The 25,571-nt window shown below is 44.8% G+C and overlaps 1 protein-coding gene across 1 annotated transcript in view; it reads left to right on the top strand.

The window, feature by feature from the left end:
* MRPS9 (mitochondrial ribosomal protein S9) overlaps positions 1-25,571 on the top strand; it is a 100,288-nt gene that overhangs the window by 25,513 nt on the left and 49,204 nt on the right. Inside the window, exon 2 of the mRNA XM_038771464.1 lies at positions 457-636. Coding sequence (XP_038627392.1) covers positions 457-636 — 180 coding nt within the window. The remainder of the gene's footprint in view (positions 1-456; positions 637-25,571) is intronic.

The raw sequence follows: 25,571 nt of genomic DNA, 5'->3' as shown, positions 1-25,571 counted from the left end.
GTGGTAGACATGATCCCTCCCCTCAAGGAGCTTACAGTGTACAGTCAGCATGGCTCAGTGGAAAGAGCATGGGCTTTTGGAGTCAGAGGTCATGGGTTCAAATCCCGCCTCCACCACTTAGCTGTGTGACTTGGGGCAAGTCACTTTACTTCTCTGGGCCTCAGTTCCCTCATCTGTAAAATGGGGATGAAGACTGTGAGCCCCACGGGGGACAACCCGATCACCTTGTAAACTCCCCAGTGCTTAGAACAGTGCTTTGCACATAGTAAGTGCTTAATAAATGCCATTATTATTATTATTATTATTATTACAGTCCAAATGAGCTATATCGTTTCCCCATTTATTATGTATCTTACTTAAAGATAAGTGTCTTTATTACCTATTTGGTTTGAGATTGCTGTTTGCTGCAGGAATAATTTAACTATGCTCTTCTTTTTGCTCTTTATTTTTGATTAGATATTAAAGCAAATACATACCAGGCCAGCATTGTACAAGAGAAACGTTGCAGCCTCAGGACATGAAGCATATACAGTGGCTTTTATTAAAAAACAGATTGAAGAGTTCAACATTGGAAAGAGGCATTTGGCCAACATGATGGGAGAGGATCCAGAAACTTTTACCCAAGAGGATATCGATGTAAGTACAGTTGCTCTGTCGGAGAAGTAATTTACCGTAGAGTTGGAGACGTTGCAAGCACTTCACTTCAGCGTGAGCCCCTCAGCTCTCTGTGAATTTTAATCAAACCGTCAAAATAAGGAAAAGTGCCACTCTACACTGGCAAACATCCCCACTAGTAGCTGAGAATAGAGAGACCAGCTCTACCTTTGAGTGAGGTCAGACCTCGTTATATGACATTGAAGCCTGGAGGATTCAGTTTTTAGGTTCTGATGGATAATCGTTTTGATTTAGGGTTATAAGGAGCACCAAACTCTGAAATGCTTTACCCATTGCTTACCCATTGATCAGGCTTTCTTGCATAATAACAAAATCATTGGCAACATGAATTACAAAAAGTTCTCTAAGCAGCCCATAAATCAGTGGGTTTTTTTGTGGTTTGAATATTCAACTGAATCATTAAAGAGGAGTCACTTTCCCCTAGTTTCAGCATGGGGCTCAAATTGAATTTGAGTTTCCTTGTTGTCCTACTCTGTAACTTTGGCTGAGTTGCTTCTTCTGTTAAAATACCGGACTCACTTCACTTCCCCTAATTTTAAGTGCTCTGAGCGATCTAGTGAATGAGTGCTATACGAGCTTCGTAAAAATGGCAACTTATTCTCATAGAAAATGTCAACTATAATCTCCACATTATTCAGAGCACTTGAATAAAATTGTTTCTGCTCGTCAGATCATATTAATGGTCTCATCCTCATTACCCAGTTGGAATAAAACTATCTGGCACTATATCATTTCAGAAGATATAGAATATTGTGCAGAATAAAATCTTTACATTTTAGTTTCACTTCTAACCTTTTATGTGCTCATTAGTGTCTTGGAGAATTATCTTCCTGTCCTTATGCAGTAACTCATTCTTGCCACATGCATAGCAACAAGGCCTGCCACACCCAAAAGTTTTTTAATGGTATTTCTTAATACCATGTATTTGAATTTGTTAAGCACTTACTATGTGCCTGGCATTGTACTAAATCCTGGGATAGATTAAAGATAATACAAGATCATTCCTTTGAGGAAAGGAATTCACATTCATACTTAGTTTGTAAAAGGGATATAATGTGAAATGTTTTAAAGTTAATCTATGTTTTCATGAGAAACCATACTATAATAATAAGCTTGAAAAAGGGACCGAGCTTATTAGTCAATCAGGGCTATTCATTGAGTGCCCGTTATGTGCAAAGCATTTTACCAACTGTCTGGGAGAGGATGAGTTGATAGATATGAACCTTGCCCACAGCAGTCTAGTGGGGAAAAAAAAGACTTAAAAGTTACAGATAGGAAAAAAATGGAAGGAAGGAAGTGGATGGGGGCTTGGGAGTCAAAAGAACCCCAGCTCTGCCACTTTTCAGTCATTCGGTCATATTTTTTGAGCATTCACTGTAAAACACTGTACTAAGTGGTTGGGAGAGTACAATACAACAATAAACAGACACATTACCTGACCATAATGAGTTTTACAGTTTAGAGGGGCAGAGACAAAAATTAATACAAATAAATAAATTACAGCTATGTACCTAAATGCTGTGGGGATGGGAGAGGGAAGAACAAAGAGAGCAAGTCATCCGTTGTGTGACCTTGGGCAAATCACTTAACTTCTCCTTGCCTCAGTTCCCTCATCTGTAAAATGGGGATTAAGACTGTGAGCCCCACGTGGGGCATCAACTGTGTCCAAGCTTGATTAGCTTGTATCTACCCCAGCACTTAGTACAGTGCCTGGCACATAGTAGGCGCTTAACAAATACCATTAAAAAGTGCTTAAATAGTAGAGGGAGCAAAACAATTAAGGTGGGTGTTGGGAATATCTGACCTGGGGAGAAAAACATCAGTAGAATTAGTCGTGCAGGTGATGGGATTTCAGAAAGGCTTTGAATTGTGGTATGGCAAATTTATAAGGGAGGGGAATTTCAGGCAGTAGCAAAGGCATGGGAATGAGGCACAGTGAGAAGACTTATGTGGGAAGAAAAAAGCTGGGGTGCAGTGGGAAAAGAGAGCTGATGGGGAAAAGTAAGCAATCAGTACTACTTATTGAGTACCTCCTGTGTGCAAAGCAGTGTTCTAAGTGCTTGGGAAAGTAAAATAGAAGTGGTAGACAGTAATAGATTTCTGTCCTCAACAAGCTTACAATCTGGGGGGGAAGACAAATAAATTACAGGGAGAGAGAAGCAGTAGAGTGTGAAGATGAGTGTTACAGGAAGATGTGAATAGGTGACAAGTTGCATGGGTCAGTTGGGGAGTATCTGGGGCGGAGGAATGGAAGATTCATCCTGTAGGGCTCCCTAAAAATATGATTTTGGCTTTGAAGAGAGAGAGAGAGAAAGCAGTAGTTTCTGTTTGATCAGGAAGGAATAAGTAATCCTTGTAGGCTTTTAAGGAGTGGAAAGATGGGCAGGATGACATTTTAGAGAAAGGGATTTGGGAAGTTGAAGAAGGTGTTGTCCCGAAGACCATCATCATCATCATCATCAATCGTATTTATTGAGCGCTTACTGTGTGCAGAGCACTGTACTAAGCGCTTGGGAAGTACAAGTTGGCAACATATAGAGACAGTCCTTACCCAACATTGGGCTCACAGTCTAAAAGGGGGAGACAGAGAACAAAACCAAACATACTAACAAAATAAAATAGAATAGATATGTATAAGTAAAATAAATAAATAAATAAATAGAGTAATGAATATGTACAAACATATATACAAATATACAGGTGCTGTGGGGAAGGGAAGGAGGTAAGATGTGGGGGATGGAGAGGGGGACGAGGGGGAGAGGAAGGAAGCGAGGAGGCTGATTCTGTGGGCTAGGACCTGGACTGGGGGGGTGGCTATTAAAGGATTTAGCAACAAACTGAATGTGAAAATTGAAATACAGTGTGGAGGCAAGGTTAATACCAAGTTGATACGCTTTGGGACTAGGGAAGTGGGTGTTGTGTATCAAAATGAATGCTTGTAGGGTTCTTTTAAAATTAGTCTAAAGTTTTATTTGCTCTCTTCTGGATCTACCCCGGTTTCTTCATATCCTTGAAGAAATGCATTTATTCAGTTGTAGTTATTGAGTACTCACTGTGTGCAGAGCCCTGTACTAAATTCAGATGCACGTGGACCAAACTCGACACAAGTAGTAATGACCCTGATCAGAGCAGAGACAAATGGAAGCCTTGGTTCCCATTCTTTGCATGTCATATTCCTGTTTATTGTTGGACTTAAGTTGGGGTAGACAGGGCAGTTGCACTGGGTATAGATGAGGAAAAGATGCCCAAAAGGCTTGGAGTGATGCTCCGTCCGTGCTCTTCCTTTTGGCTCCAGCTCCCACAAATACTCCTAGCTCCTGCTTTTCACTCCATCCCTTTCCTCAGAACGGCCTGATATATTCTAAAGGATCAGTGGTAACAGCCCTGCCAGTTTTCTTGTGCGTAATGAGCTTTTCTGTAGCCTGTATCCGTGGGTTGTTTTTTCCACGTGCGCTCTTCAGTTCATTTAAAATTTTATTCCTCTCCCCCAAAGCGCCAGCGACTTCTTCCAATTTATTTCACCTGCAATTCTGATAAGATGTTTTCGATCCTTCCAGATCATCAGTATAGAATATTGATTAGTAGTGGGCCCCGTGGGATACCCCTCAGTGAGAACTGCTCGGTTGGCAGTGTCATTGATGACTACTCTTTGGGTTGTAATGAGCTAACTGGGCACTCACCTGAAGGCCAGGCTTTCCTTGCTTATTGATGACGATGTCATGTGAGACAAAATCAGAACATTTCCAGAGTCTGGATGTATTGCATTTGTGTTTCTCCCGGCCTGTAACTTTTATCCTAGAAAGGAATTGGTGTGGTGTGACCAAGTTGGCTACAGTTTGCTGTTGGAAAAGTCATATTGGTTGCATACTAAGTGCCCTGTTAGGTGACAGCGAATTGTTTGATGTTGTATGTTAATATTTTCCCAGATATCTGATGTTAAGCTGGCTGGTCTTTTTTTATGGTGTTTGTTAATAAAAATAGTAATAATAATGGCATTTGTTAAGAGCTTAGTATGTGTTAAGCACTTAATATGTGCTAGGCATAGTAGCTAAGCAGTGGGGTAGATACAAGCTAAGCAGGTTGGATGTACTCCATGTATCACATGGAGCTCTCAGTTAATCCTGCCATTACAGACGAGGTAACTGAGGCACAGAGAAGTTAAGTGACTAGTCCAAGGTCACACAGCAGGCAAGTGGTAGGGTCGGGCTTAGAACCCAGGTCTTTCTGACTCCCAGGACTGTGCCCTATTCACTAGGCCATGCTACTTTTCAGGGTGTAATTGCCCAGATCTCCTTTCCCCCACTCCCATCATTTTTTAAAGATTAGCACATTTTGTCCTTTCCCACAATTCTCAAGCACTTCTTCCTGCCTTTCAAATATCATCCACCAGTCTTATTACCTTTGAATGTTACCTGGCCCTGTTCATCTAAATGGCCAACTTTGTAAGAAGTCTTTGATTCTTTTAATTCTCTAGTTTGGTTTTCTTGCCTTCCATCGTAAATGGGGCTTGCCCAGCTCAACTTTTCACAGTCAGTGTTTTTTATAAAGACAGTGAGAAAAGCCACATGAATAGCATCCTACTTTTCAATGTCATCAGATTACCTTTTTCCATCTTGGGACACATTTAATGCCCTCTGCCCTCTCTCTCCCTTTTAAATACCTTTCTATATTAGGTCAAATACACATCCAGTTTTCCGCCTTTCAGATCCACAGGAAAGATGACTCCATGTCTTTTGAATTATTTACTTAAACATAGACACACACATTCTCTCTCTCTCGCTCACTCTCTCTTTCTCTCTCTCACTCTCTCTCCCTCTCCCTAATCCTTTCCATTTAAGGTGATTAATGAGTGTACAGAATGTCACTCTGAAAATCCCCTCTTCTTACATTTTGTCAAACTTAATGGGAAATTTTGCTCATGTGTGCTGTTGAAGATATATGCCACAGGCAAAGGCTTGTGTTCCTTCAGCCTGGTGATGTGTCTAGTAGAGGAGGCTGCGTTATATCGTGGGACTGCTAAATTATTGTGGCAGATTAATTTTTAAAGCTCCCTGCAAGGCGAGATTAATATCCTTGGCAGGATTGATTCCAAGCAGGGTGCTTTTGGGACATGGGTCAAAAAAAAAGTTCTTCTGTCCAATTAAAATGGAATCTCTTGAAAAATGATTCCGTCTTGTACCACATTCTGTCAGTAAGCGCTCAATAAGTGCCATTGATGGATAGATTATCTCTACTTTTGCTTGTTGCCATTGAGTGGAAAAAAAAAAGAAAAAGCCTGTCAGTTTCCAACTTTTCTGCCTAACTATTCTACCCTACTATAATCATGATAAATAGGGTCCAGAGTGGACTGCCTCTTGCTAGACCTCAGCAACTCAGTTACCTCTGAGGAACTTTTCTGACTCCTGATTAAAATTCCAAATTTTAAAATAATCAGAAGGATGTGAGACCTCACTTTAATGGTTTGAATTACTACTGAAAATCAAGGCTGAGGAAGTCTATGTCCTACAGAGGTGTGTATCCTGACCACCTCTCAGGCTTTTTTTCCCCTAGGATCACTTGCTTTTTGGCTCAGAAGTAGTTCCTTCATTCATTCAATCGTATTTGTTGAGCACTTACTATGTGCAGAGCACTGTACTAAGCGCTTGGGAAGTGTAAATCAGCAACATATAGAGACGGTCCCTACCCAACAACAGGCTCAAAGTCTAGAAGGGGGAGACAGACAACACCACAAAACAGACAGGTGTCAATACCATCAGAATATATAGAATTATAGCTATGTACACATCATTAATAAAATAAACGGAGTAATAAATAGGTACAAATATACACACAAGTGCTGTGGGGAGGGGAAGAGAGTACGGTGGAGGGAGGGGGCGATGAGGGGAGGAGAAGGAGGAGAGGAATAAAGGAGGGGCTCAGTCTGGGAAGGCCTCCCAGAGGAGGTGAGCTCTCAGTAGGACTTTGAAGGGAGGAAGAGAGATAATTAGGTAGATGTGTGGAGGGAGGGCATTCCAGGCCAGGGGGAGGACATGGGCTAGGGGTTGTCGGCGAGACGGGAGAATGCGGCGTAGTGAGGAGGTGAGCGGCAGAGGAGTGGAGGGTGCGGGCTGGGCTGGAGAAGGAGAGAAGGGAGGTGAGGTAGGAAGGGGCAAGGTGATGGACAGCCTTGAAGCCCAGGGTGAGGAGTTTTTGCTTGATTCGAAGGTTGACAGGCAACCACTGGAGTTTTTTGAGGAGGGGAGTGACGTGCCCAGAGCGTTTCTGTACAAGGATAATCTGGGCAGCAGAGTGAAGTACAGACTGAAGCGGGGAGAAACAGGAGGATGGGAGATCAGAGAGGAAGCTGATGCAGTAATTCAGTCGGGATAGGACGAGAAATTGAACCCACAAGGTAGCGGTTTGGATGGAGAGGAAAGGGCGGATGTTGGCAATGTTAATCCCAAATTCCATCCCAGGCAGTTCTACCTCTGCACCACCCCTGCCCACACCCATCTTCCAGTCACCGCTGTTCTCAGCCGTGACTTCTTTTTTTCCATGGTATTTAAGTGCTTACTATGTGCCAGGCACCGTACTAAGCAGTGAGGTACATACAGGCTAATCAGGTTGGATACAGTCCCTGTCCCACATGGGAGCTCACAGGCTTAATCCCCATTTTACAGGTGAGGTAACTGAGGAACAAGAGGAAGTGAAGTGACTGGCCCGGGGTCACACAGCAGGCAGTGCTGGAGCCGGGATTAGAACCCAGGTCCTTCTGACTCCGAGGCCCTGCCTCTGTCCACTAGGTCACACTGTGTCTTGGAATTTGAAGTTCATTCATACTCTTTCGGGGATCTCCTCCTCATCCCGTCCCCCCCAACCCACCCTCTCCCAACTCCTCGCTGTCCTGGGAATGTTTGGAGTGAAAACGCTTGAGCTCGGAAAGAGTTAATCGAGCATAGGCCCGGGAGTCAGAAGGACCTTGGTTCTAATCTCGGCTCCATCCCTTGTCTGCTGTGTGACTGTGGGCAAGTCACTTCACTTCTCTGTGCGTCAGTTACCTCACCTGTAAAATGGGGATTAAGACTGTGAGCCCCACGTGGGACACGAACCGTGTCCAACCTGATTTCTCTGTAGCTACCTCAATGCTTAGAACAGTCCTTGGCATATAGTAAGCACTTAACAAATATCATTTAAAAAAAAAAAAGCCCACAAATCTGAAGCCTTAATTTTTGCAATTTTCAAAGGAAAGAGAGGGGCACCCTGCCCTGCCCTCGAGTTTAACTGCTGTCCATGCTTAATTTTTCTACTTTCCATCAGGTGCTGCAAATACATCAAACAAAAAGCAGTGTCTGCTATGCATAATCAAGTTTGGGTTAAATATAAATAAATAAAAGCCACATTGCCCTGGCAGGAGAGAATTATTAGTGTGTTTTGTGTACTTTCATGTCTGTGCAGTAAGCTTGTTGTGAACAGGGAATGTGTCTTCCAATTCTGTTACGGTGTACTCTCCCAAGCTCTTAGTACAGTGCTCTGCACGCAGTGTGCACTTAATAAATGTGATTGTTTTATTGATGATCAGTTTGGGGCAGGGCATTTTGAAAATAGAGCTTATAAGATGGTGCCCTTGGTTCACATTTTATTGGTTTTGGGATTTTTTTTCTGTAAAAATTCCAAGACTGCAGTACTTCTGTTGGAAATGGTAATTAAAGACATTTTAATCACTTTGAGAGTCTTAAATTTACAGTTGCCATTTACAAATGCCTTTATTCGGAATTAAAAGTTGAGCCGTACGTCGCTATTGAATTTCAGGAAAAAAGCCAGCAAATTGATATATAACACTGCCGAAGTCTACCAATTACTTTTTAATTGGTATTATAGACCTTGTTCTGAAACGGATGTTTTATTCTCCTAAGTGTGAATATGCTGTATGAAGTTTCTCTAATTGATTTGCTTTGCCCATTCCATTTGATGTATCATTTTTCACAATATTTCATAATTTGTGCTCATTTCTAATGAACAGAGTCGTTAGGACAGGCATGTCTAAGTACAACTGACAGCTAACATTAGGTGCCAGATGCAGTTTATAAAGCGATGTAGAACTGCAGAGAACAGTTTAAATAAATTAGCACCTGTACATTAGTCTCACTTGCTGGTAATTTATAAGCGAATCAGTAGAGATGACATTTAGGTAAGTCATTGATCAAGTTAACAGCTGCATACCCACTGCCCAGCTGGGATACCTAATTAATAGAGATTGCAGTCCTGACCCAATGCTTCTCCCTGGTTGAGTCTATTATCTTTTTAGTCTGCAATTTTTAAGCCGAAGAGTGTAGTAAACACTGTACTTTCAGGAAATCGTCACTTATATGCTCTCGTAGCATAAATTTGAAATGTAAATTGTGTTTCCATCAGTCAGTATCCCCCACGCCACGATGAATTTATACTGTCTTTTTCAGATTCCGCTAAAAGCATCTGATTTTCACCATTTGAGGAAGTTGGTCAGTTCTCCCCTGTTCATTAGACGAATGTTGAACTGCACTCAGTTCTCCCATAATGGTGTGTTTCCACTGAACGCTTACTATAGGCAAAGCAGTGTGCACAGCGCCGGCATAGATAGATGATCGTCAGATCAGAAACAGTCCCTGTCCCACATGGGAGGGCAGAGAACAAGAGTTTTATTCCCGTTTTGTAGGTGACCAAACTGAGGCACAGGGAAGTAGAGTAACTTGCCCCACGTCACCCAACAGGTAGGTGGTGGAGCTAGACCTAGAACCCAGATCTCCTGGCCCACACTGTTTTCATTAGGCCAAAACTGCCACTCTTTGGTTAAAACGCTGCTGGAGAATAGTGAACACTCCTTTCAACAACGTGAGCCTGGTTACAAGACGCCGCCAGAAGAAACAGTCTTTGCGCACGTGAACAGCACGGTGCGTGGTACTTAAAACAGCAGAAGTTTTTCATCAATCATCATCATCAGTCGTATTTATTGAGCGCTTACTGTGTGCAGAGCACTGGACTAAGCGCTTGGGAAGTACAAGTTGGCAACATATAGAGACAGTCCCTACCCAACGGTGGGCTCACAGTCTAAAAGGGGGAGACAGAGAACAAAACCAAACATGCTAACAAAATAAAATAAATAGAATAGATATGTACAAGCAAAATAAATAAATAAATAAATAGAGTAACAAATATGTACAAACATATATGCATACATACAGGTGCTGTGGGGAAGGGAAGGAGGTAAGATGGGGGGGATGGAGAGGGGCACGAGGGGGAGAGGAAGGAAGGGGCTCATTACATTACATTTGATTACAGGGGACTGGACAGAAATACACCCTCATGGTATAGAAGAACTGGGTAAAAACAGAAAAGCAGTTTGCCATTGATTTACCAACTACGGAACACAAGCCATGTGAGTAGACCTAGTGGATAGAGCATGGGCATGGGAGTCAGAAGGACCTGGGTTCGAATCCTGGTGGCCCTGCCACTCGTCTGCTGAGTGACCTTAGACAAGTCACTTCACTTCTGTGCCTCAGTTACCTCATCTGTAAAACGAGGATTAAAACTGTGAGCCCCTTGTGGGACAGGGACCGTGCCCAAACAGAATTGCTTGTATCCCAGCTCTTAGTACATTGCCTTAGTACAATCAACCCGGCGGCTCCGGCCGGCCGGCCCGGTGGTTTTTCTCCCTTCAAGGCCCTACTGAGCGCTCACCTCCTCCAGGAGGCCTTCCCAGACTGAGCCCCTTCCTTCCTCTCCCCCTCGTCCCCCTCTCCATTCCCCCCATCTTACCTCCTTCCCTTCCCCACAGCACCTGTATATATGTATATATGTTTGTACATATTTATTACTCTATTTATTTATTTATTTATTTTACTTGTACATATCTATTCTATTTATTTTATTTTGTTAGTATGTTTGGGTTTGTTCTCTGTCTCCCCCTTTTCGACTGTGAGCCCACTGTTGGGTAGGGACTGTCTCTAGATGTTGCCAATTTGTACTTCCCAAGCGCTTAGTCCAGTGCTGTGCACACAGTAAGCGCTCAATAAATACGATTGATGATGATGATGATGATGATGATTGATTTACCAACTTGGAGCACAAGCCATGTGAGTAGACCTAAGCATGGGTGTGGGAGTCAGAAGGACCTGGATTTGAATCCTGGTGGCCCTGCCACTTGTCTGCTGAGTGACCTTGGACAAGTCACTTCACTTCTGTGCCTCAGTTACCTCATCTGTAAAATGAGGATTAAAACTGTGAGCCCCATGTGGGACAGGGACCGTGCCCAAACAGAATTGCTTGTATCCCAGCTCTTAGTACATTGCCTTAGTACATTCACCCCGGCGGCTCCGGCCGGCCGGCCCGGTGGTTTTCCTCCCTTCAAGGCCCTACTGAGAGCTCACCTCCTCCAGGAGGCCTTCCCAGACTGAACCCCTTCCTTCCTCTCCCCCTCATCCCCCTCTCCATCCCCCCATCTTACCTCCTTCCCTTCCCCACAGCACCTGTATATATGTATATATGTTTGTACATATTTATTACTCTATTTTACTTGTACATATCTATTCTATTTATTTTATTTTGTTAGTATGTTTGGTTTTGTTCTCTGTCTCCCCCTTTTAGACTGTGAGCCCAGTGTTGGGTAGGGACCGTCTCTATATGTTGTCAACTTGTACTTCCCAAGTGCTTAGTACAGTGCTCTGCACATAGTAAGCGCTCAATAAATGCGATTAATGATGATGATGATTGCCTGGCACGTAGTAAGCAGTTAACGATTACCAGAGTTGTTATTGCTAATAATCCAGTTATTAACTCTTGTTGTATTATACTCCCCCAACTGCTTATACAGTGCTCTGCACACAGTAAGGGCTCAATAAATATGATTGATTGATTCTTGTTTATTAGCAAGTATCCTTTTAAAACAGTCTCTGAGACATTCTCCCCAAGGGTAATTTTATAAATTGAAAGAAAATGATTTTTTCCAAATACATTTAAATCTCTTTTAGTATTTTAGACACGGGAAAGCATTGAAGTGTTTTCTCCTGAAACGTATTAAGTTTTTTAATGTATTGCAGAAGCTACAAAATGAATTTCGTATAAAGAATCTGTATTCTAATGTTACCCGAGGTATTTCTTGACTTTTAGTGTGGGCTTAATTTAAATTGTTGTCTAAAATATCTAATACCATGAACTACCAGTTTTATTTTGCGAGCACCAAGTTATCATGTTAGTTTATAAGATGGCAAGCTTCCGTTCTGGAAGATGAGGTCATAACAAATCTCATTCTGTAATTTGGAAAGTAGAATGCCCTCTTTCCATTTTTCTCCCCTTCTCTATCTTCTTTCCCATACTTTCTGCTCAAAAGAAGTGTTATGCCCAGCTTAAGTAGAATGCAACTGCCTGGAGCAGTTTTCTCAACCTTTTAAGAGTACCAATTAGTCTTCAGAATTCTCCCCCCAGAACGCTCTGCATTCTCAAGTAGATGTTTGTTTCAGTCTCGGAATGTTTATTGGCAATTTACTGACTATTTGGTGTAATCCTCACTGCAATAACTTCTGAGTTTGGACTCATTTAATATCCAGCTGACACCTTTCTTAATTATAGTTACTTACATTTGGTTTACTTAACATGAACGATCTAATTTAAACTCACTCCATGCGAAAGCCCACTGTGTAAGCAACCTGTTTACTTAGAAATGTGCAGCAGTCTTCAGTGGTCTTACTAAAATTTGTTTATAATCTTTTGCAGAAAAATACCTGATTATTTTTCCATGGTACCGTATCTACAGTGGGCGTTTACTAGCTCAGTGATGTGACTCGGGTTAAAGACATCTTTCTTGGAGCTCTTCTGTGTTTGTTCTCCCGAAGGACAACAGGTCATCTGCCACAGCACCTGTATATATGTACATATGTTTGTACATATTTATTACTCTATTTATTTATTTTACTTGTACCTGTCTATTCTATTTATTTTATTTTGTTAGTATGTTTGGTTTTGTTCTCTGTCTCCCCCTTTTAAACTGTGAGCCCACTGTTGGGTAGGGACTGTCTCTGTATGTTGCCAATTTGTACTTCCCAAGTGCTTAGTACAGTGCTCTGCACATAGTAAGCGCTCAATAAATACAATTGATGATGATGATGATGGGAAATCTGGGTCTGAGGCAGCTCATCAATGTTAGGTGGGTTCCCTCACCCCCTTCCAATCAATCAGTTGGGTTTATTGAGCGCTGACTGTGTGCATAGTACTGTTTGAAGCACTTTGGAGAGTACAGTATAACAGAGTTGGTAGACACGTTCTCTGCCCACAACGAGCTTGCGGTCTAGAAGGGGAGAGAGGTATTATTATAACTAAATTACAGATTCGTACGTAAGTTCTTTGGGGCTGAGGGAGGGGTGAATAAAGGGAGCAAATCCAAGTGCAAGGGTGAGGCCCAAGGGAGTGGGAGAAGAGGAAATGAGGACTTGGTCTGGGAAGGCCTCTTGGAGATGTGTTTTCAGTAAGGTTTTGAAGGTGGGGAGAGTGATCATCTGTTATGAAAAGAGAGGGCATTCCAGGCCAGCAGCACGACGCGGACGAGAACGTTGGTAGCAAGATAGATGAGATCGAGATGCAGTGAGTAGGCTGGTGGAGAGGAGCGAACTGTGCGGGTTGGGTTGTTGTAGGAGAGCGGCGAGGTAAGATAGGAGGGAGTAAGAAGATCAAGTGATTTAAAGCCAGTAGTAAGGAGTTTCTGTTTGATGCGGAGGTGGATGGGCAACCACTGCAGAGCCTTGAGGAGTGGGGAAACATGGACTGACTGTTTTTAGAAAAATGATCCGGGCAGCAGAGTGAAGAATGAACTGGAGTAGGGAATGGCAAAGGGGTCAGCAAAGGAGGCTGATCCGGTAATCGGCCCCCTTCCATTTCGACCTTGTGGTTACTGTTACGCTTCAGGCTCTGCCCTAACGATGAGGAAGGGGAAGATAGGTGTAGAGGCAGGGGCTCTGGGCTTAGTGGGCCCCTGGGGCCCGCAAGCCATGGGTCCGCACCTCATCCCGCAGCCACCCGCCTGCTGCCGTTGTAGTTCTGAGCACTGAGAAATAAAACCCAGGTGAGGATTAGACTAGATCCCTTCCATATCAGAGGCAGGGGTTGGAGTTGATCCCAACTAGACCCCAAGGCAGTCAGGAATCCAAACCTGGCTTTGGTTTTGTTAGTGTTCCATTGGTGCTGAGTGTTTGACTGGTGTCCTTATGAGCAAAATGAATAGTCTCTTCAAAGAAATAGACATCCCCATTTGAAAGCAAATGTATCCGGAATCTTCAACAAGTCTTCAGTTTCCTTTCTGCATAGATTGTGAGCCCCGTATAGAACAGGGGCCGTATCCAACTAGATTAACTTTCATTCAGTCGTATGTATTGAGTGCTTACTGTGTGCAGAGCACTGTACTAAGTGCTCGGGAGAATACACTATAACAATAATAATCATCATAATGGCATTTAAGTGCTTACTATATGCCAAACACTGTTCTAAGCGCTGGGGGGGATACAAGGTGATCAGGTTGTCCCACGCAGGCTCACAGTCTTAATCCCCATTTTACAGATGAGGTAACTGAGGCACAGAGAAGTTAAGTTACTTTGCCCAAAGCCACACAGCTGACAACTGGCGGAGCCGGGATTAGAACCCCTGACCTCTGACTCCCAATTTCCACTGAGCCATGCTGCTTCTCTGAATAACACATTCTCTGCCCACAATGAGTTTACAGTCTAGAGTGTATCCATGCCAGTGCTTAGAACAGTGCTCTACACATAGTCCGCGCTCATCAAGTGCCGTAAAAATAATATGGGCTATAAGCCGCATAATAGCCAGTGAGGCAAGCAGATCTCACCCAGAGCCTCTGCTCAAGCAACAACGAGGTGCAGTGTTGCTTTCGGTGTGGGAAGTGCTCAGGGATCTCCGGTTTGGCCGTTACATTAACTTCACCAAATAACAATAGTGGGAAATATGCTCAAAATAATGTATTCCAAAGGAACAATCTTTTATGCTTTTGCTTTCACCCCTCCCTTCAGGATTTCTTGGTTTTCCTGGGTTTTGATTGTGTACGTTGTTCTCATTCAACGCTGCTTGTAAACTACTTCCTTGCAGAGTCAAAGGGCTTTAAGGGATCATGAAACTCAGATCATTCATTCCTTTACCTTCAGACACGATCATATTTATGATCATAGGGATCGTATTTATTCATTCATTCATTCAATCGTATTTATTGAGCGCTTACTGTGTGCAGAGCACTGTACTAAGCGCTTGGGAAGCGCAAGTTGGCAACATATAGAGATGGTCCCTACCCAACAGTGGGCTTGATCATGATCATATTTATAAGCGTTTCATACCCAAGCGCTTAGTACAGTGCTCTGTACACAGTAAGCGTTCAAAAAATACAATTGAATGAGTGAATGAATTTACACTATCCCAGACAGATGAAAATTTAATGTAGTTTTTTAGATGTACCAAAGGAGGTGATTACACAGCCCTGCCTCCTTGGTAACGAGATTGTCTAATCACAGCCAAAGTACTATTTATTATTATTATTATTATTATTATTGATATCAAAAAAGTTTATTGGGTGCTTACTGTATGTAAAGCACTGTACTAAGTACTGGGAGAGATGAGAATAACTGATTTCATAGACATTTTCCCTGCCCGCAAGGAGCTCCATTGATTGATTAAGCACTTGGGAGAATATAATACATAGCCTTGGTAGACACAATCCCTGCCTTCGAAGAGGTTATAATCTATTATTATTAGTGAGGTCCAGGCAGGGGAAAAGCCATGGGCAGTGGATTAGAGACAGGAGAGTTGAGAAGGAAGTACAGAAAGAAGACGTTTAGGTTGAGAGGCTGGAAGAATTTGAGCTCAAGGGTAAGCAGGTGGACAGGGAAGATAGATAAGAAGTTGGGAGCAGATAGGTGACCTGGAAGCCATTGCTTCATGGCTTCTGCTAGAGGGAAATGGGGAGCCATTAGAGACTTTAAAAAAGTGGAGTTGGGCATTTGGCAAGCAGTCAGCTTAATATGAAAGCGAGAAATGGGTTGTCCTTTGTCCCGGTGATAGGGATGTTCATTCATTCATTCATTTAATTGTATTTATTGCATACTGTGTGCAGAGCACTGTACTGAATGCTTGGAAAGTACAAGTTGGCAACATATAGAGACGGTCCCTACCCAGCAGTGGGCTCACAGTCTAGAAGGGGGAGACAGAGAACAAAACAAAACATATTAACAAAATAAAATAAGTAGAATAAACATGTACAAATAAAATACATAAATAGAGTAATAAATGCGTACTAACATATATACATATATACAGGTGCTGTGGGGAGGGGAAGGAGGTAAGGCAGGGGGGATGGGGAGGGGGGTGAGGGGGAGAGGAAGGAGGTGGCTCAGTCTGGGAAGGCCTCCTGGAGGAGGTGAGCACTCAGTAGGGCCTTGAAGGGAGAAAGAACTAGCTTGGCGGATGTTGGGAGGGAGGGCATTCCAGCCCAGGGTGAGGACGTGGGCCGGGGGTCGACGGCGGGACAGGCGAGAACGAGGCACGGTGAGGAGATTAGCAGCAGAGGAGCGGAGGGTGTGGGCTGGGCTGTAGAAGGAGAGAAGGGAGGTGAGGTAGGAGGGGGGCGAGGTGATGGACAGCCTTGAAGCCCAGGGTGAGGAGTTTCTGCCTGATGAGCAGATTGATTGGTAGCCACTGGAGATTTTTGAGGAGGGGAGTAACATGCCCAGAGTGTTTCTGGACAAAGACAATCCGGGCAGCAGTGTGAAGTATGGATTGAAGTGGGGAGAGTCACGAGGATGGGAGATCGGAGAGGAGGCTGATACAGCAGTCCAGACGGGATAGGATGACAGCTTGAACGAGCAGGGTAGTGGTTTGGATGGAGAGGAAAGGGCAGATCTTGGCAATGTTGCGGAGCTGAGACTGGCAGGTTTTGGTATCGTCTTGGATGTGATGGGTGAACGAGAGAGCAGAGTCGAGGATGACACCAAGGTTGCGGGCCTGTGGGACGGGAAGGATGGTAGTGCCGTCAACAGTGATGGGAAAGTCAGGGAGAGGGCAGGGTTTGGAAGGGAAGACAGTGAGTTCAGTCTTGGACATGTTGATTTTTAGGTGGCGGGCAGACATCCAGATGGAGATGTCCTGAAGGCAGGAGGAGATGCGAGCCTGGAGGGAGGGGGAGAGAGCAGGGGCAGAGATGGAGATCTGGGTGTCATCAGCGTAGAGATGATAGTTGAAGCCGTGGGAGCGAATGAGGTCACCAAGGGAGTGCGTGTAGATCGAGAACAGAAGGGGACCAAGCACTGAACCTTGAGGAACCCCTACAGTAAGGGGATGGGAGGGGGAGTAGGAGCCTGCAGAAGAGACTGAGAATGAACGGCCGGAGAGATGAGGAGAACCAGGAGAGGACAGAGTCTGTGAAGCCAAGGTTGGATAGCGTGTTGAGGAGAAGGGGGTGGTCCACAGTGTGGGTGGTCCACAGGAGGATTAGGATAGAGTATGAGCTGTTGGATTTGGCAAGCAGGAGGTCATTGGTGACCTTTGAGAGGGCAGTTTCTGTGGAATGTAGGGGACGGAAGCCAGATTGGAGGGGTTCGAGGAGAGAGTTGGTGTTGAGGAATTCGATATTAGCAACAGAAGCAGGTAGATCTCCCCAGGAAGTGCTTTAAAGGGTTGGGGTGTGTTTTCTATGCACTGGGGACAGATCTAAGGTCACTTTATGCTTATCTCTTTAAAAAAAAAGCAAAGAAGCTAGCCATTAGTTGAAGAAAATTCTACCAATGAAAAAGAGAATGTGCAGCCAAGTGTGAGCTCTATCCTGACATGCTGGGAGTAGGAAGCACTCTGCCCAGAAAACAGCAGGGCTTTTCAGGAAGATTACTTGCTACCCCTGCCACAAAACCAGCCCTGTGGGAGTCCAGACTCAATCCTGGGAAGAAGGGGAGGGCCTGGGGGATTGGGGAATCCAGGCAGAAGGAGGCTGGGGAGGAGAGAGAGAAAGAGAGAGAAAAAGAAAAAAAGAAGAAGGGCTTAGCCTGGAGGTGAAGAGCAGGTATTTTTTTCTGGTTAAATAGTTTAGAATTCAAATAGAAGTGATTCAGAGAGATCAGTGAGCCCTCAGCCTTTGAAAGAATTGTGCTCACTCTCTCTCTCTCTCTTTCTCTTTCCTCCTCCAACGTATACTTTGAATATCAGCCACCTCCTGGTTGTGGAATATGCACCCTCCCAGCTATCTCATCCCAGATCCAATTTCCCTTTACTCTCAAACGGCTCAGGTGTTTTGAGTTGTTAGGTTGGGCAGCGGTCACCTCCCCTACACATTGAACTTCAGTTTTGATTGTAGCAAATTTGTGGTCGTTACTGCCAGAAAGTCCTCCTTCTTGTGTGATTATCGCCGAAGTAGCTTTCAGTCACTCACCTTTCTCAGTTATGTTCTTCATCCGGTTGTTCTCTATACTGTAATTTTCTCCAGGGCTTATTTGGTCTCAGTTCAAGTGCGCCCACCTTCTTTGTGCAGCTTACATTCACTCCTGTTTTGTATAATCTGGCCACTTTTCTGCAGCACCTGCCAATTTCCTCTTAATGAACCAATTTTGTTTCAGAATTCAGATCGCAACTATTGTCTGCCCGTCTACGTTTCTCAATCTCTCAAAGGCATTTTGGGCTAGTCGAAAGATGCCATAAAAACAAAATTGCATGCTACTTTATTATTATTCCTGATAGTAACAATATGCACTTCCTTATGAATCACACAGAATAATAAATATATCAAGCTGTACTGTGAAATAAAGGGCTAGTTAGTGTTTCCTAATGAAGACACATCTTTCTAATCTTCTGAAACTAAAAACATGTTATATACTTTGGTAAAGTTACTCAGGTGCACATGAAGAATGGTGTTTAAATCATAGGCTCCTAAACAAAACTTTAAAATGCACTTTTTCACTGAAAAAGCCAATCTCCTCCCTTCCAGAAATAAGGAGACTAGGAATAGGGGGTAGTTAGAGATGAGGAAAAATGTGAACTCACCACCTGCTTAATAAGTGCCATCATTATTATTATCATCAATCGTATTTATTGAGCGCTTACTATGTGCAGAGCACTGTACTAAGCGCTTAGTATTAGTATTATTATTAGGCCTTTGAACTAAGGTCCTTGTGGCAGGGCTGATGGTGGGTTCAGGAAGGGAAGGAAAGAGGAAATGTTCTCTATATATTTGCTTGTGCTTCCAATTTGTAACTTTTAGGGGTTTACCCTGAAGCTGATCTGTCCCCTTAAACCTACTCCTCTTCCTAACTTTCCCATCTCAGTCTATAATACCACCGTCTTCCCTGTCCCAGAAACCTGCCATCTCGGTGTCATCCTCAACTCCTTGCCCTTCAACTCCCACATTGTCTACCAAATCCTCCCAGTTTTCCCAGCACATTGCCCGGATCCACCTCTTCCTTTTCCCCCGCAAACAGCTGCTACCCTTATTCAATCGCGGTAGGATCATAGCTTCCTGACGCCAACCTTTCGTCTCTTCAAAATGTACCACACCAAGCTGCGTGGATCATCTCCTTGAAGCGTTATTTGGTGCACATCTCCACCCTCCTCAGAGTCTTTCACTGACTTTACCTTTCCCTCCACATCAAGCAAAAACTCGCTATCGGAGGTTCTTCACCAGCCACCTCATACATAGGTGCACCTCACCACTCCATTGGCCTCCTGGTTCCCTCAGCAAGGAAAAACTCTTCACATTAGTCTTCAGCTCTCCCCAGCTTATCAGTTCAGTTATCCCAAGATAATCTTTTAACCAGTCACTCAGCCAGTGGCATTTATTGAGCGCTTACTGTGTAGAAAGCACTGTACTAAGCGGAGCTTGCAGTCTGTTCCTTCCCTCCTCCATTCCCTCGTCATCATCATCATCATCAATCGTATTTATTGAGCACTTACTGTGTGCAGAGCACTGCACTAAGTGCTTGGGAAGTACAAATTGGCAACATATAGAGACAGTCCCTGCCCAACAGTGGGCTCACAGTCTAAAAGGGGGAGACAGAGAACAAAACCAAACATACTAACAAAATAAAATAAATAGAATAGATATGTACAAGTAAAATAAATAAATAAATAGAGTAATAAATATGTACAAACATATATACATATATACAGGTGCTGTGGGGACGGGAAGGAGGTAAGATGGGGGGGATGGAGAAGGGGAAGAGGGGGAGAGGAGGGTAGGGGCTCAGTCTGGGAGGGCCTCCTGGAGGAAGTGAGCTCTCAGTAGGGCCTTGAAGGGAGGAAGAGAGCTAGCTTGGCAGATGGGCAGAGGGAGGGCATTCCAGGCCCGGGGGATGACATGGGCCGGGGGTCGATGGCGGGACAGGCGAGAACGAGGTACGGTGAGGAGATTAGCAGCAGAGGAGCGGAGGGTGCGGGCTGGGCTATAGAAGGAGAGAAGGGAGGTGAGGTAGGAGCGGGCCAGGTGATGGACAGCCTTGAAGCCCAGGGTGAGGAGTTTCTGCCTGTTGCGCAGATCGATTGGTAGCCACTGGAGATTTTTGAGGATTTTTGAGCCTCGCTCAAGGCTCTTCCACTGCCATCCCCAAATAGGGCAGATAACAGCTGTCCCCGACATTCAGAGCCCTCTTAAAGCCTCGCTTCCTCCCAAAAGTCCTCCTAGGTAAATTCCCAGCATCTCAAGGCGTATAAACCCATCAGCCATATCCAGCACTTGTGTATTTTTGTTCATTCAATCGTAATTATTGAGCGCTTACTGTGTGCAGCCTGGCGAGTTCCCAGTAATCTACCAGTCTCGACTACAGGAGGGAGAGTCAGGCAGAGGCATAGCCATACCATTCCTAGCTTGGGCAGTGGCTAGCGAGTGGGAGGCAATCTGCTACGAGTCAAAACTCACCTGTGCTGGGCAGTCGCGGCATGGGAGAGAATCAGGGGTGAGGACTCAAGTTCACTGCGCGGAAGGAGGCAATGGAAAACCACTTTCAGATTTTTACCAAGCAAACTCTATGTATACACTACCAGAATGACTGCAGGTAGAAGTGGGGCGTTCTGCGAGAGATTTGTCCGTAGCGTTGCTGTGGGTCGAAGACAACTCGACGGCATAAGACACTGTGTGCAGAACACTGTACTAAGCGTGGCTCAGTGGAAAGATCGCGGGCTTTGGAGTCAGAGGTCATGGGTTCAAATCCCGGCTCCGCCAGTTGTCAGCTGTGTGACTTTGGGCGAGTCACTTCACTTCTCTGGGCCTCAGTGACCTCATCTGTAAAGTGGGGATTGACTGTGAGCCCCCCCCCATGGGACAACCTGATCACCTTGTAACCTCCCCAGCACTTAGAACAGTGCTTTGCACATAGTAAGCGCTTAATAAATGCTATCATTATTACTAAGCGCTTGGAAAGTACAATCCAACAATTGAGGGAGACAGTCCCTCCCCACAACAGGCTTACAGTCTACCCAGCCTCAGGACTTCTGTTGGTGTGTTTATTCAGTGATACATTCCACAGTTGATTTTGATAACTCTGTGTGAAGATATTTATGTGTCTCCTGTATTAGGCTAAGCTCCTTGTGGGTGGAAGATGTACCACTTCATTGTTTTGTCCTTTTCAAGCACTCAGTACGCTTGATTACATCCAGTCGATCTGCCAATAGTATTTATTGAGCACTTTGTGTAGAGCACTATACCGAGCTCTTGGGAGAGTACAGTGTAAGAGAGTTGGTAGACATGTTCCCTGCCCACAAGGAGCTTACAGGCCAGAGCGGGAGACAGACATTAATATAAAGAAATTACAGATATGTACAAAAATGCTTGGGGCTGAGGGTGGAGTGAGTAAAGGGTGCAAATCCAAGTGCAATGGGAGATAGTACTAAAACTACTTAACCTCTTGGGATCCATTGGCCCATACCACAGCCAATAATTCAAGGAAAATAATAATAATGACATTTGTTAAGCACTTACTATATGCAAAGCACTGTTCTAAGCTCTAGGGGAGGATACAGGGTTATCAGGTTGTCCCATGAGGGGCTTACAGCCTTAATCCCCATTTTCCAGATGAGGTAACTGAGGCACAGAGAAGTTAAGTGACTTGCCCAGAGTCACCCAGCCGACAACTGGTGGAGCCGGGATTAGAACCCATGATCTCTGACTCCCAAGCCCGGGCTCTCTCTACCTGCCTGGCTACTTTTCACGTAGGTGAACCCAATTAGAACCCAAGTCAGAAGGACTGGCTTTTTTATCCAGGTTCCACCACTTGTCTGCTATGTGAACTTGGGCAAGTCACTTAACTTCTCTGTGCCTCAGTTACCTCATTTGTAAAATGGGGATTAAGGTGAGGAGCCCCATGTGGGACATGGACTGTATCCAATCTGATTAGCTTGTAGGTACCCCATAGTTTAGTACAGTATCTGGCACATAGTGTTTAACAAATACCATAAAGTCACCATTTCCTTCTCAAGAAAATGCTTTCCCGTGTTAGTTTTCCTAACACTTTATTCTCCTAGTTCTCTTCCCTGATCATTCCTTCTTTGTCTCTTGATTCCTCTTCTTCCTCTCACTTTTTAGCTTTGAGTGTTCCGCAGTTAAGGAAACACACTGTTTTAGGGAGCTAATTCATTCACTCCTGTGGGTTTTTTTAATGATATTTAAGTACTTAGTATGTGCCACGCACTATACTAAGTGCTGCCCTATCCTCCTTACTTTTCTCCCTCAGACCCTGGTTCTAGTCCTGGCTCTAAAAGTGAGGGTATTGTCATCAGAGTTGGAGACTTCTGGGCAAAGAACCATTTAGGGGGTTCCACAAGGTGTAGAGCACTGTACTAAGCACTTGGGAGAGTAGAGTATAACAGAGTTGGTAGACATGTCCCCTGCCTACATTGAGCTCACAGTCTAGAGGATCAATCAATCAATCAAATGTATTTATTGAGCGCTTACTGTGTGCAGGGCACTGTACTAAGCGCTTGGGAAGTACAAGTTGGCAACATATAGAGACAGTCCCTACCCAACAGTGGGCTCACAGTCTAGAAGGATGTTATCCCACCTGGATGACTGCATCATCCTCCTTGCTCACCTCCCACCCTCCTTCCTCTCCCCACTCCAGTCCACGTTTCACTCTGTTGCCCGGATCATTTTTCCACAAAAACGTTCAGGATCTAGTAATAATGGTGGTATTTGTTAAGCGCTTACTATGTGCCAAGTACTGTTCTAAGTGCTGGGGTGGATACAAAGTAATCAGGCTGTCCCAAGTGGGGCTCGCAGTCTTAATCCCCAATTTACAGACGAGGTAACTCAAGCACAGAGAAATAAAGTGACTTGGCCAAAGTCACACAGCTGACAAGTGGCAGAGCCGGGATTAGAACTCACAACCCGTGCTCTTTCCACCGAGCGACGCTGCTTCTTAATATGTCATCCCACTCCTCAAAAAACTCCAGTAGCTGCCCATCCACCTCCGCATCAGACAAAAGCTCTTCACCATTGGCTTTAAAGCACTTCACACCCTTGCCCCCTCCAACCTTACCTCACTACTGTCCTACTACGATCCAGCTCACACACTCTGGTCCTCTAATGCTAACCTTCTCAACGTGCCTCGATCTCGTCGATCTTGCAGCTGACCCCTGGTCTGCCTCCAGCCTGGAACACCCTCCCTCCTCAAATCCAACAGGAGGTTACTCTCCTCTGCCTTCAAAGCCTTATTGAAGGCACATCTCCTCCAAAAGGCCTTCCCTGATTAAGCCCCCCCGGATTTTCTCTTCTCCCACTCCCGTCTGCATCACCCTGACTTGCTCCCTGCCAGCCCCACAGCATTTAAGTGCATATCTGTAATTTTTTTTATAGTAATCTGTCTCCCCCCCGACTGTGAGATCGTTGTGGGAAGGGAATGTGTCAGTTTATTGTATTTTCCTCCCTTGAAGAACCTAAATTCTTAATATTATTTAATGAATGTTGTTCTTAAATGGAGAGTCCATAATCACTGACCTCCCTGCCTCCAGCCTCTCCCCCTCTTCAATTTATCTTTCCACTCAGCAGCATGGGAGATACTTTGCCTTCTGCTGGATTGAGAGTGGGTTTAATGAGGCCCCTGACAGTCATCCAGAAAGTGGCACTAGTAATAGTTAGTATTAGTACTTATTGAGGGCACAGTGCTGTACAGAATCGTCATCATCAATCGTATTTATTGAGCGCTTACTGTGTGCAGAGCACTGGACTAAGCGCTTGGGAAGTACAAATTGGCAGCATATAGAGACAGTCCCTACCCAACAGTGGGCTCACAGTCTAAAAGGGGGAAACAGAGAACAAAACCAAACATACTAACAAAATAAAATAAATAGAATAGATATGTACAAGTAAAATAAATAAATAGAGTAATAAATATGTACAAACATATACACATATATACAAGATGGGGGGAGGAAATGTCCCCCGCCTACATTGAGCTGAGAATTAGGCAAAGTCCCTGGCCATCAAGGAGCTCACAATCTGAGAATAAGAGAGGGGAGAGGAGGTGGACAACAAACACGTTAAGGAAGAGGGAAACAGTAAAAACAACATTAAAGAGATGAACAGGAACATATAGAACAATGTGGCTCAGTAAGAAGCAGCATAGCTCAGTGGAAAGAGCCCGGGCTTTGGAGTCAGAGGTCATGGGTTCAAATCCCTGCTCCGCCAATTGTCAGCTGTGTGACTTGGGGCAAGTCACTTCACTTCTCTGTGCCTCAGTTCCCTCATCTGTGAAATGGGGATGAAGACCGTGGGCCCCCCATGGGACAACCTGATCACCTTGTAACCTCCCCAGCGCTTAGAACAGGCTTTGCCCATAGTAAGCGCTTAATAAATGCCATCATTATTATTATTATAGAACAAGAGAGTCAGAACATTTGTGGCTAGAGGAGCAGAGATTACGGCTCAGCACCGAACGGTTGTGGCAGCAGCTGCAGTCTGCAGCCTTCTGAAAGTTGAGAATGCACAGTCGCGCCGCTTCCTCACCCTTGGAGCTGGAGAAGGGCCAGATGGAGACGGGGGTTAGAGGGCTCCCTCCCATCCAGCAGACCCCTGCGGATTAGTGAAAGAAGCGGCGAGGGGCCCCGTGCTGCCGCTGCTTCCTCCCCGATTTGGAGGAGACCGTGTCCGGCGGGCACAGGGCCATCCCCAAGGTCCGCAGGGACGGTAGCTACCAGGCCGGGCTGGGAAGGCCTTCCAGGATCAATCAATCAATCAATCGTATTTATTGAGCGCTTACTATGTGCAGAGCACTGTACTAAGCGCTTGGGAAGTACAAATTGGCATCACATAGAGACAGTCCCTACCCAACAGTGGGCTCACAGTCTAAAAGGGGGAGACAGAGAACAGAACCAAACATACCAACAAAATAAAATAAGTAGGATAGAAATGTACAAGTAAAATAAATAAATAGAGTAATAAATATGTACAACCATATATACATATATACAGGTGCTGTGGGGAAGGGAAGGAGGTAAGACGGGGGGATGGAGAGGGGGACGAGGGGGAGAGGAAAGAAGGGGCTCAGTCTGGGAAGGCCTCCTGGAGGAGGTGAGCTCTCAGCAGGGCCTTGAAGGGAGGAAGAGAGCTAGCTTGGTGGATGGGCAGAGGGAGGGCATTCCAGGCCCGGGGGATGACGTGGGCCGGGGGTCGATGGCGGGACAGGCGAGAGCGAGGTACAGTGAGGAGATTAGTGGTGGAGGAGCGGAGGGTGCGGGCTGGGCAGTAGAAGGAGAGAAGGGAGGTGAGGTAGGAGGGGGCGAGGTGATGGACAGCCTTGAAGCCCAGGGTGAGGAGTTTCTGCCTGATGCGCAGATTGATCGGTAGCCATTGGAGGTTTTTGAGGAGGGGAGTAATATGCCCAGAGCGTTTCTGGACAAAGATTATCCGGGCAGCAGCATGAAGTATG

This window comes from Tachyglossus aculeatus, chromosome 2 (assembly GCF_015852505.1).
Source record: "Tachyglossus aculeatus isolate mTacAcu1 chromosome 2, mTacAcu1.pri, whole genome shotgun sequence".
In the NCBI taxonomy this organism is placed as follows: domain Eukaryota; kingdom Metazoa; phylum Chordata; class Mammalia; order Monotremata; family Tachyglossidae; genus Tachyglossus; species Tachyglossus aculeatus.
The sequence above is the reverse complement of the archived record's forward strand: the minus strand, read 5'-3'. Positions and strand labels throughout refer to the sequence as shown.